This window comes from Macrobrachium nipponense, chromosome 37 (genome assembly GCF_015104395.2).
Source record: "Macrobrachium nipponense isolate FS-2020 chromosome 37, ASM1510439v2, whole genome shotgun sequence".
Taxonomy (NCBI): domain Eukaryota; kingdom Metazoa; phylum Arthropoda; class Malacostraca; order Decapoda; family Palaemonidae; genus Macrobrachium; species Macrobrachium nipponense.
Genome location: NC_061097.1, coordinates 45,102,362 through 45,120,760, shown reverse-complemented (window position 1 = coordinate 45,120,760; position 18,399 = coordinate 45,102,362). Strand labels below are relative to the sequence as shown.

Here is an 18,399-nt window from a genome sequence, read left to right as displayed (position 1 = left end):
CGATTTCCTGGTGGAAAAAGTCTTACCGGGAGGCTGGCGCCCGTCGATAGATCTCTCTCCCCTGAACCGGTTTTGTTCGCCAGACCCGGTTTCACGATGGAGGACGGCACGCTCAGTGCTCGACTCCATCAGGTAGAACGAATTTCATGCTTTCAGTGGACGTTGAAAGGAATGCGTTATTTCCAAAATACCCATTATCATCAGTCCTCCAGAAAAGCAACCTTCCGCTTCATCCTCGACGGGACGGTGTACCAGTTCAGGGCACTTTGCTTTCTGGTCTCTCAACCCGCTCCCCACAGGTGTTCACCTGGTGCGAGTGTTCACATCTGGTGTCTGCTTTGGCCCATTCGCACGGGATACACGTCTTGATGAGGTATCTCGACGATTGGTTAGTCCTGGCGAGCTCCCGCTCGACAGTTGCTACAGGACAAGGGATCGACCTGCGCGAGTTCTGTCGCGATCTGGGGATCGTTGTGAACTTCGAAAAGTACCGATCTCGAGTCCCAAGACAGGATGATATGAAGTACCTGGGATAAGCTGATCGAAACGGGACGGTACAGGGCGAGTCTTCCCGCCAGACTCCGCGGATCAGCAGATTCAGGGAGGCAGCCCAACCAGTTCCTGTCTCGGCAAGGAACAGCAGCTCAGCGATGGCAAGTTCCGTGATCGGACACTCCTGTCGTCACTCACAGGGAGAAGTTAGTCCCTCAACGGGCGTCTTCACCTGCCGGTTCTCTTCAGTGGGAGACTGAAGGAGAGTTGGTTCACATGGCGAACGGATCCAACCCCCAAGCTTTCCCAGTGTCACTGACACAGGAGGTGAGGCAGGACCCTAGCCTGGTGGCTGGAACGACAGGTAACCTCTTAAAGAGGTAGTGCCCCTGCGCACATCCCCCCCCCTGGACATGCAGCTGTTCTTTCAGACGCATCGAATCCGAGGGGATGGGGCGCACACCTGGAGGAGTTTGCGCGGGACTTGCCAGGAGTGGTGGGACGAGAATGACAAGCACCTTGCACATCAATGTACTGGAAACTCAAGGCAGCGTTCCTCGCTCCTCCAAGAAAGGTTTCAGGACCCGCTTTGATGGGACACTCGTGAGGGGTGTTGATGTTGCGACAAACACCACGGTGGTTGGCTTACAGTCAACAAACAGGCGGGGGGACTAGTTGGTCTTCTCCCACTTGTCACCAGTTGAACTCGGCAGGTGCACGGAGTGGGCCGGAGGGCACACTCAATAGAGCTGTCGGCACGCTACATTCCAGGGAAGATGGCAATTGTAGTAAGCCAGACACGCTCAGACCGTCGGGATCAGGTGATAGGAACCGACAATGGTCCCTCTACACCAGGACGTGGCGGAAAGGCTCCTTCGGACCCTGTGGGCGGGGCGACCAGTCCGTGGATCTGTTGCGGCCACTCCGGCACAACAGGAAGCTCCAGGTGTTCTTTTCTCCGGCCGTTGCCGGGACCCAATGGGCAGCTGCAGAGGACGCTCCTAATTCAACACCCGTGGGGACACCAACCTCTTCGCCTATGCCTTTTCCCCCGTTCAGCCTGACTTCGCAAGGTGATCAGATCGAGCACTGGTCACCACCCCGAATCTTTCAAGGATGATCCTGGTGGCTCCCAAATGGCCACAGGGCCATTTTGGTATCCGGAGCCTGCTGGCTACTTCGCGCAGGAGAACCGAGAGAGATTCCCCTTGGGCACTAACCTTCTAGCCCAGCCACCACGTCGAAGCGGGTACCCAACCGAGCAGTCCAGTCCTACTCCTCTTCACGGGCTGGGCTGTTATCCACCATCTCGTTGCGAACGAGAGGCTTTTCTCGTAGCGCAGCAACAGAGATGGGCTGGAAAACGCCCCCCCCCCCCCCCAAACCCCCCCCCCCCTCTCCCCCCCCCCCCCCCCCCCTATCCGTCAGTCCTCTGCAGGCTGTGTACCAGGGGAAGTGGGCCGTCTTCTGTGGTTGGTGTCGTTAGACGGGGTCTATCTCCTCTCGAGAGCCCCACTCATTCAGCAGGTAGCGGATTTCTTTCCCGTTTTTCCTTCGCCGAGAGAAGCTCCCTCTCAGTCCCCACAGTCAAAGGATACAGAGCCGCACTTGAGCGCTCGTCCTGAAACTGATGGGGATTGGAACATCTCGAACTCGTTCGAGATTCTCCTTGCTTATGAGGAGGCTTCGAAAGGTCTTGCCCACCCAGGGAACTCAGGCCCCCTGCGCATTGGGGACCTGTTGGACTCTCGTCCTTAGGAGTCTGACTCGAACGCCCGTTCGAGCCACTCCAGAGAGTCGTAAGACCAGGGATCTTGACCCTCAAGGACCCTCTTAACTCTTGGCTGGCCCTGGCATCCGGTCGAACGAGAGTAGGGGAACGTTCATGGTCCTTTTCCATATGATTTTTTTGGGTAAACGAACCTCCAGGGGATGGGGAATCTGTTGGGTGAGGACGCTCGATTTTCGGTCCCGAACTTCGTTGCGAAGACTCAGAAACCGGTCGATCCCTGACGACAGGTTCGAGGTCATTCAACGATTCCCATTCCCTACTGGACTTCACCGATAAAATGATGAGGATGAGATGCTGCTTTTGTCCTGTGAGGGCGCTACGGCGCTATCTGAAGAGAACTCGACCACCTCAGGCCTGAGTGTCGACGCCTCTTCGTTAGCTACCGGGCCGGGGTCACCCAAGAAACGAAGTATCCCAAGGAACACTCTTTCATTCTGGCTGCGTGAGGTCATGCAGGAGGGGAGTATATGAGGCTTGAATGGTAGTTTGACGACATCCGTACGTCCCGTCCGAGAGATCAACGAACGTCAGAAGTATTGGACCCCGCGTTGGCGGTTTCGTAAGAACTTTCTCCGTGGCGCAGGTCCTGAAAGGCATGGGTCTGGTCTAACCAGAGAACCTTATAATAGAAAATAATACCTTTACGTCCTTCTACCTTCGGGATATTTGCCCACAGGTCCCTGGATACCTTTTCCATTGGGACCCGTGGTGGCTGTCTCACCCAAGTTGGTTAGCAACCCAGGACCCTCGCAGGCCTGAACAGCATCGAGTTCCTGGTTGTGGACTGGTGGTGGATGGATGTGTGAGTGAGTGACGTGACTGGATCTCCTCCCGTTATCCAATTTTCCTTTTCCCCTCCTCTACCTGTGGGGCAAGAGGGCAACCCGGTCCGTTCACTACGCTGGGATGAGGACGAGATGCAGGTGAGCTATATGACAGAGCCCAAGTCCTGAATCCCTTTTCACTAGGGAGAGGAAGCAGCAATATCCACCAATCCTTCCTTCCTAAGGGCAAGGGGGGGAAGTGGATGCCTACAAGAGTCAAACCCATGGACTTTATATTTGCTCCTGTAACAGGAACAAGTTATTTACATTGCTGGTACGAAGAGATACGCCATGCCCTCCTCTCTCGTACTTCACTCGGTCCCAGAGGATCTGACACCATTTGATCCCGCGGGATGCACCACCACCCCGATCCAATCGGAACAGAGGCTTGGAAATCCCTCCCTCGGCTCTTACGATCCAGGGGAGGGGCTTCCCAAGGTTTGGGCGAACAACCCAGTCTGTTCACCAAAAGGGACTCAGATTCCTCCCACCCCCAAGAAGGTGAGTATTCCTATTGGTAAAAGGAACCGAAGGTTTTGTATGCCGTGTCGGAAACAAATGACAATTTGTCTAAAATTGCATTTTTCCTTAACTATACAAACCTGAGGTCCTTTTACACATAGCCCCACCTCAATGCCATCCCCTCACTCTTGCAGTTTTGTTTTTGCTTGGGCCAAAAGCAAAACGTGATTTTGTTTACCTTCCCAGTCGCGCCGCTAGCCGAGCCTGTCGGACAAGCAGTTAACTACCCGAACCCCTTGTTCGAAAGCTTACGACACCTATCCAGCTGCCGCTAGTACCTTCCTATTGGTAGAAAAGGACCTCAGGTTTGCTATAGTTAGCGGAAAAATGCAATTTTAGACAAAATTGTCATTTTAGCGCTGTAGCTAGCAGTTCTAAGGGTGTTTCTTTTTTTAGGCGCTTTCTTTCCGTCGTATGTTACTCCTGATGCGGCCTGGTTTCGGCTCTGCGAATTTTTCGGAGGGCTCCCCGAGCGAGGCGCAAGTAGTTTTTTTCCGCCCTCCTGCTGAAACATTTAGCGGCTCTTCCAAAGGCCTACGTTAAAAAACCTTGGGTTTTTTGATTCGTCTCTGGCGCCTTTGCGCAAGCAGTTAAGAATGTTAACCAACTGGTGAATGAAGAGTCAAGGGTGGTTCGAAACCATTCAAGATTCCGGTTGAGTTAGTTCCTTACTTCTTCGGCGGTATCGGAGAATGAAGAAGAAGTAGGAGGGAGAGGTCATTCCATCACCTCTCGGTGTTAGCCACGTCTCCTTAGATTTCTTCTGGTATCTTATCCAGATTATTTTGAGAAAGCGGCTCCGCGCTCCCCAACTTCGACTTTTTTGATGAGGAGGAAAACTTCAGACCCTCTCCTCCCAAAACTTGTTCTATCTAAAGCGGTTAGACATTCGTTGAAAGAGACGGAGAAATGGATGTCTATGAAAAGAGACTTAGGGAAGGCTCTTTTTGCTTACCCTCCCTCTAAGTTGCTTCGTAAGAGGTATAGGTTTTATGTAACTGGGGAAGCTCCTTCTCTGGGAGTTTCTGCCTCCTCCCAGGGAGACTTCTCCAGTTTAATCGACTCCTCTAGAAGATCTGCTTTCGCCGCAGCGAAAGTTTTCTTTACAGCCCCTGAGTTGGACCACGTTGTAAAGAATCAATTTAAACTTTTGGAAGTCTTTAGCTTCCTTGATTGGACTATTGGCGCTTTAGCGGCCAAGATCGAAGACTGTCCTTCTCTTTCTCAGGAGTTAGCTGAGGATTGGATTGGTGTTCTGTCCTGTGCGGACAAATCCATTAGGGATGGATGTGATGAGTTAGCTTCGCTCATCACCTTTGGTACCCTTATGAAAAGGCAACTTTGGTGCTCTTTTGCTTCTAAAAGGGTTACTTCCCAACAGAAGTCTGCTCTCTTGTTTGCTCCTTTTGTGAAAGATAACCTCTTTCCAGACGATGTAGTGTTGTCAATTTCGTCTGCACTAGATAAGAAATCTACTTCAGATTTACTGGCACAGTCTACTAAGAGACCTAAAGCTCCTTTGGAGACTGTTCCTTCGGTTTCTCCTCTGGCCCAAGCGCCTTTTCGAGGGAGAAAAACCCAAGCGCTTCTTTCGGCCGAAGTCGAATTTGCGACCTCAGTCTAAGGCCTCAGCCAAGGTTAACAAACCTTCCAAATGAAAGCTCGGTTCTTCATGCACCAGTGGGAGCCAGGCTGGCTCTGTTTTGGGAGGAATGGGAAAACAGAGGAGCAGAAGCCTGGGTAGTGCAAGTACTCAAGTTCGGCTATCGTATTCCTCTCGTTTCACCTCCCTCGCTCTCACCTGTGCCAATTCCATTCCAGGCATACTCTCCGGGCTCAGACAAATTTCTGGCGCTAGCCGCAGAAGTGGAAGCGCTTGTTCTCAAAGAAGCGATAGAACAGATAGAGGGGGATTTTCCTCCAGGCTTTTACAATCGCCTTTTTGTAGTTCCCAAGTCATCAGGGGCTGGAGGCCGGTTTTGGATGTGAGCGCCCTGAACTTGCATGTCCAGAAAACAAAATTTCATATGGAGACCACTCGGTCGGTTCTGGAGTCCATCAGACGGGGATTGGATGGTCTCTCTGGACATGCAAGACGCTTATTTTCACATTCCGATACATCGCGAATCTCGGAAGTACCTGAGGTTCATGTTCAGAAGGCAAGGTGTTTCAGTTTCGGGCGCTTTGCTTCGGACTAGCGACCGCTCCTCAAGTTTTCACCAGGGTTCTATCCCGATAGAAGCTGGCTGCACATATTAGGAGTAAGAATCTCCCTCTATCTGGACGATTGGCTTCTCCGGTCGGAATCAGAGAGTCGGTGCATGAAGGACCTTGGAACAACTCTGGATCTTGCCAGAAAGTTAGGAATTCTGGTCAACAAACAGAAGTCCCAGTTGGTTCCATCTCAGAGCATCCTTTATCTTTGGGGATGATTCTGAATGCTCAAGTTTTTCGGGCTTTTCTGTCCCCGAAGAGGGTTCAAGGCTGTCTGGAGACAGTTCAGGAGTTCTTGGACAAAAAGGTAAGTTCTGCCAATCAGGTGGATGAGGCTCCTGTGGGCAAATTGACGTCAGTGGAGAAATTTGTGACGTTGGGAAGACTGCACATGAGACCTCTGCAGTTTTTTCCTGAGAGCCTCTTGGTGCAGGAAGACACAACCAGACTCGATTACCTTTCCTGTCACAGATCAAATAAAAGAGGACCTAAGGTGGTGGCTCTCTCGAGCAAGGTTGGAAGAAGGGTTAGATTTTAACGACCCATCCTCCCGAACCTACAGTTCTTTTCCGACGCATCGACACAGGTTGGGGAGCCCTGCTGGGAAATCAACGGACTTCAGGAGCTTGGTCGGAGAAGAGAAGAAGTTCCACATAATGTAAAGGAACTTTTAGCAATTTTCCTGGGGGCTCAGACAGTTTCGGAGCTTAGTAGAAGGTCGGGTAGTGGCAGTGCATTCCGACAACTCCACGGCTCTCTCGTACGTGCGGAAACAGGGGGGGACTCGGTCTCTTTCTTTATACGAAGTAGCCAAGGATCTCCTCCTGTGGTCAAACGAAGCGAAGGTTCAGCTAGTCCCGAGAATTTGTTCCGGGAAAGATGAACGTCCTGGCGGACGAGTTAAGTCGTCAACAGCAAGTGTTACCTCTGGAGTGGACTTTGACAACAAGATTTGTCAGAAACTTTGGCGCCTTTGGGGACGACCGCCTCCATAGACCTGTTCGCGACATCAAGGAACAACCGTCTTCCTCTTTTGGTTCTCCAGTTCCAGATCCTCTAGCTTGGTCGGTGGACGCAATGCTGTTGGATTGGTCGGGTCTGGAAGCTTATGCATTCCCTCCGTTCGGTCTAATAAGAGAGGTGCTGAACAAGTTCATGTCGCACAGCAATGTAACACTAACGGTAATCGCTCCCTTTTGGCCCAGGAAAGAGTGGTTCCCGGACCTTCTCCAGTTGTTAGTAGACTTCCCCAGACTTCTTCCTCCAGAGAAGTGGCTTCTCAAACAACCTCACTTCAAGAGGTTCCACTAAAACTTGTCCGCTCTAGCTCTGACAGGGTTCAGACTGTCCGGAATCTTGTCAGAGCGAAAGGCGTTTTCAAGAAGAGCTGCAGAAGCTATCGCTCGTTGTAGGAGAGAGTCTTCTAACAACTCTATCAAGGGAAGTGGAGAATCTTCAGAGAGTGGTATAGAAGTGCTAAAGTCTCTACTTCTGCGACCTCTTTAACAGAAATAGCAGATTTTCTTCTATTTCTTAGGAACTCTAAGAAACTGGCTCCTTCGACGATCAGAGGATATAGAGCCATGCTCTCTTCGGTTTTTCGACATCGAGGGTTTGGATATTTCCTCCAATTCAGATCTGTCGGACCTCATTAGGTCTTTCAAAACCACTAAGCTCCCGCAGGATACAGTGGCTTGGAACTTAGATGTGGTGCTTAAGTTCCTCATGGGGCCACCGTTTGAGCCTTTGAAGTCGGCTTCACTCAGGAACTTGTCTAAGAAGGCACTTTTTCTTATTGCACTAGCTTCTGCTAAGCGTGTCAGCGAATTGCACGCTATAGACAAAAGAGTCGGTTTCTCTCAAGGCAATGCTGTATTTTCGGTATCTTTGACCTTTCTAGCCAAAAATGAGAATCCTTCTAATCCTTGGCCGAGGAGTTTTGTGGTAAGGAACTTATCCGATTTGGTTGGACATGAGGAGGAAGAAAGGCTCTTATGTCCAGTCAGGGCTATTAAGCAGTATCTGTTTGCCACTAAGGGTATTAGAGGACAATCTTCTAAGCTCTGGACCTCGGTTCAAAATCCCTCTCGTCCTCTTTCTAAGAACGCTATATCGTTCTTTATTAGAGAGCTTATCAGGGAAGCTCACTCGCAGTCCGAGAACGACAATCTTTCCGTTCTGAGAGTTAAAGCTCACGAGGTTAGAGCAGTGGCAACTTCTTTAGCATTCAGAAAGAATTTATCTTTAGCTTCGATTCTTCAGAGCACGTTCTGGAGATCGAATTCGGTTTTGCGAGTCATTATCATCAAAGAGATAGAACGGTTTTCGAGAATTGTAAAACGTTAGGTCCGGTGGCGGTTTTTGGCATGGTGTTGGGAGAAACGGCACGGGTCGTCACCTCTATGCTAACTTTTCACCTTGAATAGGTTGTTGAGTTCAAGGGAAGCTGGGGGTACTGAGTACCTGGGATACTCACCAGTCTGTTAGGTCAGATTTTACAATGGTTGGGTATATATGTTTTTAAATCTGGTGTTGGTGACAAATGTTTTGTATGATTGAATTTCTGGTTTTAGCCCAGGGCAAGGGCAATCTTTGTTGTTACTATCCTCCGTCAGTCAGCCTTGACTCGCTTGAACTACGGAAGGATTCCACTCCTGTAGAGGCTAACTTTGGTCAAATTCCAATTCCTCTACAATAGTAAGAAGAGCACCGACCAGAGGCAGTAACAGTCTGCTGTAGCTCTCTTACAAGGTAAGGTACAACAGACACCTTGAGTGTTTACTGGTATTGTAATAAATGTAACCATTTAGAAATACTAGTGGTCCACTGAATCCCACCTTCCCATAAATGTGTAATCAGCTGTATAATTGTTCGGTAAGACACTACAATAAAAATGAAATTTTCATTATTAAAATGAAGTTTTATTGTATACTTACCGAACAATTATACAGCCGTGATTTCCACAAGCGGCAGGATACTAAATTCAAATTTAGCGCGTAGGCGTCGCCAACACTGGTGGTGATGACATCATCTCCCTCCACTCGCGGGAGAACCAGGTACAACTGCCCAGGTGAATCCAATTCTTTCTGCCCGTCCGTCCACCTAAGGGGAGGAGGGTGGGTATAATCATAATTGTTCGGTAAGTATACAATAAAACTTCATTTTAATAATGAAAATTTCATTTCGCGCAGACAGGCGTTGCAATCGGCCAAGGTCTGGTGGACTTCGTCTGAGTTTGACCATCTTTTTAAGGGAATTTTTAGGACTTTCGAAGTCTTCAATTTTCTAGATTGGTCATTGGGAGCGTTGGCGAATTCCTTAGAAGACGAAAATGAACAAGCTAAGAGCATTATGTCCTGCATGGACAAGGCTCTCAGAGATGGAGCAAATGAACTGGCTTCATTGTTCGCAGCAGGAGTTTTGAAGAAGAGGTCGCTTTTGTGCTCATTCGCTTCTAAAGGCGTTTCCAACGCACAGAAATCAGAGTTGATGTTCTCTCCCCTTTCAAACCAACTGTTTCCATCAGAGGTTATTAAGGATATAGCTCTGGCGCTTTCTCAGAAGGCCACTCAAGATTTGCTCTCTTCATCGGTAAGGAAGTTTTTACCATCCAAGTTGGTGAAGAAAACTCCAAAAGAATTTAGCCCTCAAACAAGGCCTTCTCAACAGCCCTTTCGAGGCAGAACTTTTGCACGACCCGCCTTTAGAGGCAAGAGAGTACCAACGAAAAGAGGAGCCAAAACCACCTCTAAACAATGAGAACTCAGTCCTCCAGACAGCAGTAGGAGCCAGACTTAAAGAATTTTGGGAAGTTTGGCAGAACATGAAGGCAAATCCCTGGGCCGTCAACGTAGCTCGGGAAGGGTACAAAATTCCCTTCTTAAAGAAACCTCCTCTCGCAACATCTCCGAGAGCCCTGAGGGCAAATTACAACGATTTAGTGAAGAAAAAGGCTCTGTGGGAGCAAGTCTCTTCCATGCTAGAGAAAGGAGCCATAGAACCTGTTCTGGATCACGAATCTCCGGGATTTTACAACAGGCTATTCCTGGTTGCGAAGTCCTCGGGAGGATGGAGACCAGTGCTGGATGTAAGTCAACTGAATGTTTTCGTGGAAAAGACCAAATTCACTATGGAGACGAACGATTCAGTACTGGCAGCGGTACGTCCAGGGGACTGGATGGTTACCCTGGACTTACAAGACGCATACTTCCATATTCCGATTCATCCAGGAAGCAGGAAGTATCTAAGGTTCGTGATTCAGAACAGGGTCTTTCAATTCAAGGCCCTGTGCTTCGGCCTTTGCACAGCCCCCCAAGTGTTCACGAGGATGATGTCCAATGTAGCAAGATGGCTGCATCTAAGAGGGATCAGAGTGTCATTTTATTTGGACGACTGGTTGATAAGATCCCAATCGAGAAGTTAATGTCTGGAGGACCTGAAACAAACGTTGGACTTAGCAAAAGACCTAGGTCTTGTGGTAAACCTGGGAAAATCACAGTTGAAACCCAAGCAACAGATACTTTATTTGGGGATTCAGATATCGTCAGCGACTTTTTGGGTTTTTCCGTCCCCCGAAAGGCAAGCCCTATGCATTCGGAAGGTGCAGGACTTCCTAGAGAAAAACCGATGCTCAGCAAGAGAGTGGACACACACACTTTGCTAGAGAGGTTCATTTCTCTAGGAAGACTGCACATGAGACCTCTACAGTTTTTCCTGAAAGATTCATGGCCAAGAAAATTGCAACCGGATTCCTTCCAGTTTCTAATTCCTGCCAAAGTGAAGGAGGAATTAAGTTGGTGGCTAACCCCAGGCAGGTTAGCAGAAGGGATGTCACTTCAACAGAAGAGCCCAGACCTCATCTTGTTTTCCGACGCGTCGGACGCAGGTTGGGGAGCAACATTAGGCCCTCAGGAGGTGTCAGGTCTTTGGAACGAGGAAGAAACAAGTTGGCACATAAACAGGAAGGAACTGATGGCGCTTTTCTTGGCCTTGAAGCACTTCAGAGAGTTGATTCGAGACAAGACAGTGCAAATCAACTCGGACAACACCACGGCTCTGGCATACATCCGCAAACAAGGAGGGACTCATTCTTTTCCCCTCTACATGCTGGCAAAGGAAGTTCTACTTTGGGCGGAAGAGGAAAACGTCGTTCTGCTCACCAGGTTCATCCAGGGGGAGAAGAATGTGGGAGTGGACCTGTTGAGCAGAAGAGGACAACTTCTACCGACAGAGTGGACGTTGCACCTGGAGGTATGTCAGAGCCTGTGGAAGTTGTGGGGCCGTCCGGTAGTGGATCTTTTTGCGACAGCCAGAACAAAAAGATTACCAACTTATTGCTCTCCGGTTCCAGATCAGGAAGCAGTGGCGGTCGACGCCTTCCTGATGGACTGGACAAACCTAGACGTTTACGCTTTTCCTCCATTCAAAGTACTGGGGAAAGTTATGAAGAAATTCAGGGAGAGCCAAGGAACGAGGATGACCTTAATAGCTCCGTTTTGGCCGGCCCAAAGTTGATTCACAGAGGTACTGGAATGGACAATAGATACACCAAGAACTCTTCCTCTAAGAGTAGATTTACTCAGACAACCCCACTTCGACAGATTTCACAAGAATACCCTCGCTCTGGGTCTGACTGCGTTCAGACTATCGAAAAGTCTTGTTCAGAGCGAGGGGATATTTCTAGAGAGGTGGCCAGTGCAGTGGCTAAGACCCAGAAAGAAACCTCCCCACAATCACAGTATATCATCGAAGTGGGAAAATTTCCGGAAGTGGTGTAGGAAGGAAGAGGAAAGTGTCTTCATCCAGTACCCCTCTGTGACCCAAATCGCAGACTTCCTTCTATACTTAAGGAAGGATTTAGGATTGTCAGTGTCTACAATCAAAGGCTATAAGAGTATGTTGACCTCAGTGTTTAGACACAGAGATATTGATATCTCTAATAATTTGGACCTTAGAGATCTGATTAGGTCATTTGGTACTAAGAAAACAACAGCACAATGCAGGCCTCCTGCTTGGAACCTCGATGTTGTCTTGAGGCATCTAACCTCTAGTAAAATCGAGCCCTTAGAGAAAACCTCTCTGAGAGATGTGTCTAAGAAGACTATCTTTTTAGTCGCTCTGGCAACGGCTAAAAGAGCTAGTGAACTTCAGGCCATTTCAAAGAAAGTGGGATGGAGACATGGTAATGCAGTGTGTTCATTCCAGGAAGGTTTTTTGGCCAAGAATGAGAACCCTGCGAATCCTTGGCAAAGATCCTTTGATGTCTTGGGTTTATCTGAGTTAGTGGACATGAGCAAGAAAGAGTCTCTAGCCCAGTGAGCATTAAGGTTCTACATTGAAAGAACAAGAGAGATCAGAGGGAATTCTGATGCTCTTTGGTGCTCAGTCAAAGACCCCAGTAGATCCATGACAAAGAACGCTCTAGCTTTCTTTATGAGAGAGTTAATTAGAGAAGCTCACATGTTGTGTCAAGAACAGAGCTTCGGTATCTTGAAAGTGAAGGCTCATGAAGTCAGGGCAGTTGCGACTTCATTGGCGTTTAAAAAGAATTTAGCACTCAAGGAAATTATTGAATCAACCTTTTGGAGAACTAATTCAATATTTGCGTCAAATTATCTGAGGGATATTCAGACAACCTTTGATAATTGTCAGATGCTAGGTCCATACGTGTCCTCGGGTACAGTATTGGGCAAAGGAGTTACCACCCCATAACCTTCTTTTAAGCTAGTATTTTATCAGGTGATGGTGTTGTGTTTATTGGTAGTCTGAGAAAAGTGTGTTTACTTTTATCAGTCTGGTTTGGATTATATTGGTGTGGTGTGTGTGTGTAGTTCAGGTACTGATCTATTACTAAGCTTGAATGCCGTGGCATAAGAGGGCTGTAGGGTTCTGTCAACACATTGGTCACACCCAGTTGTCAGTTCCAGTCTTAGCTTCTTCAACATACAGGACACTTCCTTGTTGAGAGCTCCTAAGGTTTAAGGAGACTGAGAGGCAGGACCTATGAAGTCAGCTACCTTAGCAGGTAAGGAACCTAGAGTAATTTTAATAATATTTTATACTCTAATAATGTTGCTGTCTTTGACCCACCTCCAAATGTGTCAATCAGCTATATATATACCTGCCAGGTAAGTGTCATACATTAAAATGAAGTTTTTATGTTAAAGTTTAATGTATACTTACCTGGCAGGTATATATAATTTAATGCCCACCCTCCTACCCTCAGGAGACAGGGTTCAGAGAAAAATCTGGCCCAAGTGGGAACGGTTCCTGGCGCTAGCGCCATGGTAACGGGATGGTGGTATCCTGAACTACTAATAGGTTACTAGCGTTTGCCGCGAGATTTGAAATTTCTGCCAGGTGGAACAGAGAATATAGCTATATATATACCTGCCAGGTAAGTATACATTAAACTTTGTTTTAACATAAAAACTTCATGTTTAGCCACCTTTCAGGAGCAGATAGTAAATATTGAAAACTGATATTGTTGAAACTTATCTCTTCCTTCTATCTTGATAAGCAGTAATATTTGGATTAACATCTAGCGGGCAGTGATTAGCTAAGCCTCCACCAATCCTGATTAGCTAAAGTGAAGATGGCTGTGGGTGTTAACTGACAGCTGCCAAAGAAGAGACATTTTCAGATTGGTAGGGAGCAGCATTTTGAATTATTACACGGCCTTGTGGACAAATTTTGGCAAGGTTTATCCCCATTCTTTACTTGTAGCAGGAAGTGGAGTGGCCATATATGTATGGCACATTGTAGACCTTACAAGCTTGATTTTATTATAGTCCATTCACTTTATTACATTGAAAGATAAACCCCAAACCAATTTTTCAGGGTTAGAGAGAGTCAGAGAAGAAGCCAAGATCAGAATCAAGAAATTAAGTTACTGAAAGAGAAGATCGACCTCATCCAAGATGCCAATTCTCAGCTTAACACTAAGCTTGAGGAGCTTAGTATAGCAGCAATGGTTGGATGACATGTTTAGTGCAGCAGTGTTCAGAAATAATTTATGACTTGCACAAGACATATTTAGTCATTACAATTTTCTATGGCAGTATTAGGTTAAGTAAAATGATATTTTAAAAGAATACTATACAGTAAACCCCCCGGATTTGCGTTCTCACAATTCGCAGACTCCACAATACACAAATTTCTTTATGGAACATATATAGTACACATCATTCACAGAAAATTTGCCTATTCACGGTATTTTTCACTGATAAATATTCACTTAATTACTGTATTTTCATTTTTTCAGGACTAAATGCATTTTTTGTGTTAAAACTATTTAAAATACTTGGGTATAAGCATTTTTAGAGGTTTTTTTTTGTGTTTGAACAATCAAAATAGGCAGTTCTAAGCATTTTTAGAAGGGTTTCAAGTATTTGTGGATTTTAGCAATTCGCGGGGTGGGGGGAATAAACATCTCCCGTTAATCCGGGGGGTCCACTACACCACAGTCTTATATGGAAGTTGCACTTGAATGTCTGAAAGCTACAAAGAATAGTTCAAAAATTACACTACAGTTATACTAAGTAAATTAGCTTGCAGTGTACAGTTAGTAAAAACTGGTTTTCCATGAAGTAAATTTTCTTTCATACAAAGCTGAGATCTGATGTGCGAGTTTTATATTCCGGGCTGATAAAAAAAAAAATGCAGTTGATGGTATAATGTCAAGACAGCCTGGGCTGTTGCCTGAAACCTTATGGGTTAAAAGATCCAGTTCCAATTAAATTCTTCCATTGTGCATTTTATACATCTGTACTTAACTTTTCTACATTTTTGTACACAATTTTTTATAAACTGTAATAAATAGGTGAATATTTTGGTACTTGGGCACATGTGAAAACTGAAGAAAACTTATATTTATATATATTATTTTAATATGAAATGGAGTTTTTCATATACTTGCATTTTACTTCATAAAAAGGTAATGTATTTTTAAAATGTTTAGGAATATTTACTTTTGCCAATTTTACTTCATAAAAGGTAATGTATTTTTAAAATGTTTAGGAATGTTTACTATTACCAGAATACTTCGCTGATAACGTAAGGCATCTTTACATGGTATGTTCCATTTAAGTTAACCTTTTAATGTGCAGTAATAACCAAGATTTTTATGTTACTGTGAATGAATAAATCCAAAATACATCAACTACCACCAATCACTCTTGCTATCAGTATTCTAAAGTAGCAAGTTTTTGGATAAGGAAGACAGCAGAAAGATGTAAATCTGTTCAATCAAACTTACTTTTCATTGACGAACATAAACATTTGTTGTAAACCCTTTTATATGAAAAATTTAGTTAATAATAAATTTACTCACATTACTACTGTACTTATATTATTTATTCTCATAGATTACATAACAAACAAAGATTTTCTTTAAAGCTAAAAAAAAAAAATGAAAAGCAGGGATTATAAGACAGCTTGAGCATGCTTTATTGGAGAAGGTGCTGGAAGAAATGCTGAAAAAAGCTTTGCAATCTGACAGTTGTCAGTTTGTCTTTACACAAAAAAATCAAAAATACCATGCAAAAGGAAGAAAATAAGCAATATGTTTGTTGCTTGTGAGACTGCTTTGGCATATGCATTGAAGACCAACAATCAGATTGGTATTACAAAAAAAAAAAAAAAAAAAAAAAAAGTGCCAAAAAGAAAAAACTAATTGTTTCTAACATACTTTATCAAGGATCATCAATATAAAAGTGGAGTAAACTACAAAGACGTATAGAAAGTAGCCGGTCCCCTCGGAGCTGCTGTGTCAAGGTGACTAGTGTTAACAACAGAATCAGAAGAGGAGGTTACAGGTATATTTATATGATACAAGACTGGAATTGAGAAGAGAGGGCTGGATATCAAATTAAGCAAAGTTAATTACAGCTGTAAGAACTGAAATGGAAAAGGTACATAAAGGAGTGCCTGTATGGATGCTGCAGAAGAGGCATGGGCATGACCTTAAAAATAGAGATTGCACTGTACATAACATGGTTTCCCACAAGACTAAGAGAACTGCAAAATGCAAGTGAAGTAAAGGATTTTCAGTACTAAAAATGTGTAAGATGACAGGCTGCATTATGAAGAGTAGTACTAAAACTATAAATGCAGTTAAAAAAAATAGTTCAAGACTCCTGTTAAATAAGCATCCCATCAGTAAATTGACCAAAATTTTGAGTGCGCGTGAGGCTTGCACTAACCTATGCAGCAGACATGGTAGTCATAAAGGCTAAACCATACAATACCCGTTGCTGAATAACCTCTGGTTCCATGCAACGTAAAAACACCATACAAACAAAAATAAACCGTATGAAATAGCTTCCCTTTCAATTACAGAATACTTCAGAATAACTACACTCAAAACCTTAAAAATCCTGCAAGAAATGAGCTCGGCCTAACCCAATCCTGGAGAGAAATTGAACAGTAAAAGAAACCTCATTAATACAGCTAACCTGATCAATAACATTAACTTTCCACAGGAGGAAAGCTCTTGCCGTTAACTTGAGATATGCAGCCCATATAGGTTTCTCTCCCTTGTTCAGAAGGCTACTATGTTACTCTTCCTTAGTGTCTACATTAACAAATATGTAATCAGAATGATGGAAAAGGCTGAGAAACAAAGTTCAAGAATTACAATTTACCACGACCAACATTACAGTCATTAGAAATATTTAACTGAATAACATATTTATAATGGCATTATTGCCTCACATAACAAGAAATGAGCACATACAGCAACAAGCAAGATGTCATGTCCCTGAACAATTAACCAAACTTTTCATCAGTAGTATACTGAAACGAATTACATACGTACTAAAATGGTTTTTTTAAATATGTAACTGACCTGGCAGTTATATACATAGCTATATTCTCTGACGTCATGACGTCACGACAGACTTTTCGAAACTCGCTGCAATCGCTGACCGTCGGTCAGGTGATCGTTACCTGTATGCCCTCTAGATAGTTACCTGGAAACCCCAGATTTTCTCTGTCGCCCGGGCCAGCAACTTCGTTGTTGTGGGCTCCTCGATAGGTCTTTCGTACTCGCTAGAGTATTTCATCGTTGGGTGAAGTATTTTATTGGCTTTCGCTGTTGTTCTACTTGGATTGATTTTGGATTTGTTTTTGGATTACTCATTTAACAATGTCGGACTCGGGAGTTGTGTATAGAGTCTGCTGTAAAGGGGGGTGTAGGGTTAGAATTCCCAAAGCTTCTCTTGATCCCCACACACTTTGTGTGAATTGTAGGGGTAGAATTTGCACTTTTGAGAATAGATGTGATGAGTGCTTGATTTTGGATGATAAGGAGTGGAAGGAGTTGGACAAGTATGTCCCTAAGCTCGAGAGAGATAGAATTAGAAGAACTAAGAGTTCCCTTTCCCGTTCATCAACGAATCAGGAAGTGGTAGATAATCCCATAGTTCCTTCCCCTGCTCCTTCTGAGCGTAATTTAGTAGAAGTATCAGCTCCCGAACCTGTCTCCGAGTCGGGGGCGAAGGACTCGACCTTTGCAGGTATTCAAGCGGTGCTTGAAAAAATGGGAAAACAGATTGCCTCTCTTACTGAGCAGGGCAATCGCACTTGGACTGTCGTAAGTGCTTTAAGTGCAGGTGCTAAAGTCAGTGTAAGTGATAAGTTTAGTGTTAGTGACAGTGTAGTGGAGGGTGCGTCCGATCGGTCCTGTCGCGCTCCTAGACCCAGACCTCTTACAAGCTCCCGGACCCATGGGAGACGTAAAGTCGAAAGTCTAAGGGAGGCGAGAGGCTCGAGTATCCGGTTGGGCGTGCCCTCAAACAAACCTGCTGACGCTTCCAAGGTTGCTTCAGACAGCCGTAGAAAAGGCGCGTCGAGTGTGTTTGGTTCGTCATCCGATGACGTCTCCCTGCGTCGAGGATGGCGACACTCTACTTCCTCTTGTCCTCTCAAGAGGAAATTACCTCGTGTTTGAGGTCTCATCAGATGAGCAACTACCGGGCTGCAGTCACTGGAGTTCTCCGGAGAGGTTTTCGTCATCGGAAGCCTCGCTAGCTAAACAGAGCAAGACAGCGCTTTCGATGCATGCTCCTCTTCCTCCTTCGACTTGGGAGGATTTACCTAGGAAGCTTCCTACCAAGCGTCCTCAGGAAGCCTTAGAAGGATCCACCCCTCCGGCTGCAGTTCGTGCTTGGCGAATCTGACGAGTTACCCTCTCCCTCGAGGGACAATGAAGCCAAGAATATGCTGCAAGATATGCAACAGCAGCTGTCTGTACTTACGGAAAAGCTGCAAGAACCCAAGCGTCAGTCTGACGCCCCGGGAGTGATGAAGACTTCGCGAAGCATCAACGCCAAGAAGAACACAGACAACCAGGACACTTCCGATTTACTCAGACATGACGCTTCTGAGCGTGATGCCAGCGCACGGAAGAGAAAAGAGCGTGACGCCAGCGCACGTGAGAGAGAAGGACGTGACGCCGACGCTCGTAAGCATGACGCCTCGGCGGTTTCTGGTGCCAAGGAACGCATCGAGACCAATGACGCTCCGGCTTTGGCTTTAACTACATCATCCGATGCG

General features: G+C 45.8%; 2 protein-coding genes across 2 annotated transcripts in view; one reads left to right on the top strand and one right to left on the bottom strand.

The window, feature by feature from the left end:
• The window catches only part of LOC135209203 (myosin-11-like), an 85,155-nt gene extending 69,976 nt beyond the window's left edge, over positions 1–15,179 (top strand). The window contains exon 13 of the mRNA XM_064241886.1: positions 13,684–15,179. Coding sequence (XP_064097956.1) covers positions 13,684–13,825 — 142 coding nt within the window. The 3' untranslated portion in view covers positions 13,826–15,179. The remainder of the gene's footprint in view (positions 1–13,683) is intronic.
• The window catches only part of LOC135209204 (U3 small nucleolar RNA-associated protein 15 homolog), a gene marked incomplete at its 5' end in the record, with an annotated part of 49,979 nt that overhangs the window by 8,623 nt on the left and 22,957 nt on the right, over positions 1–18,399 (bottom strand).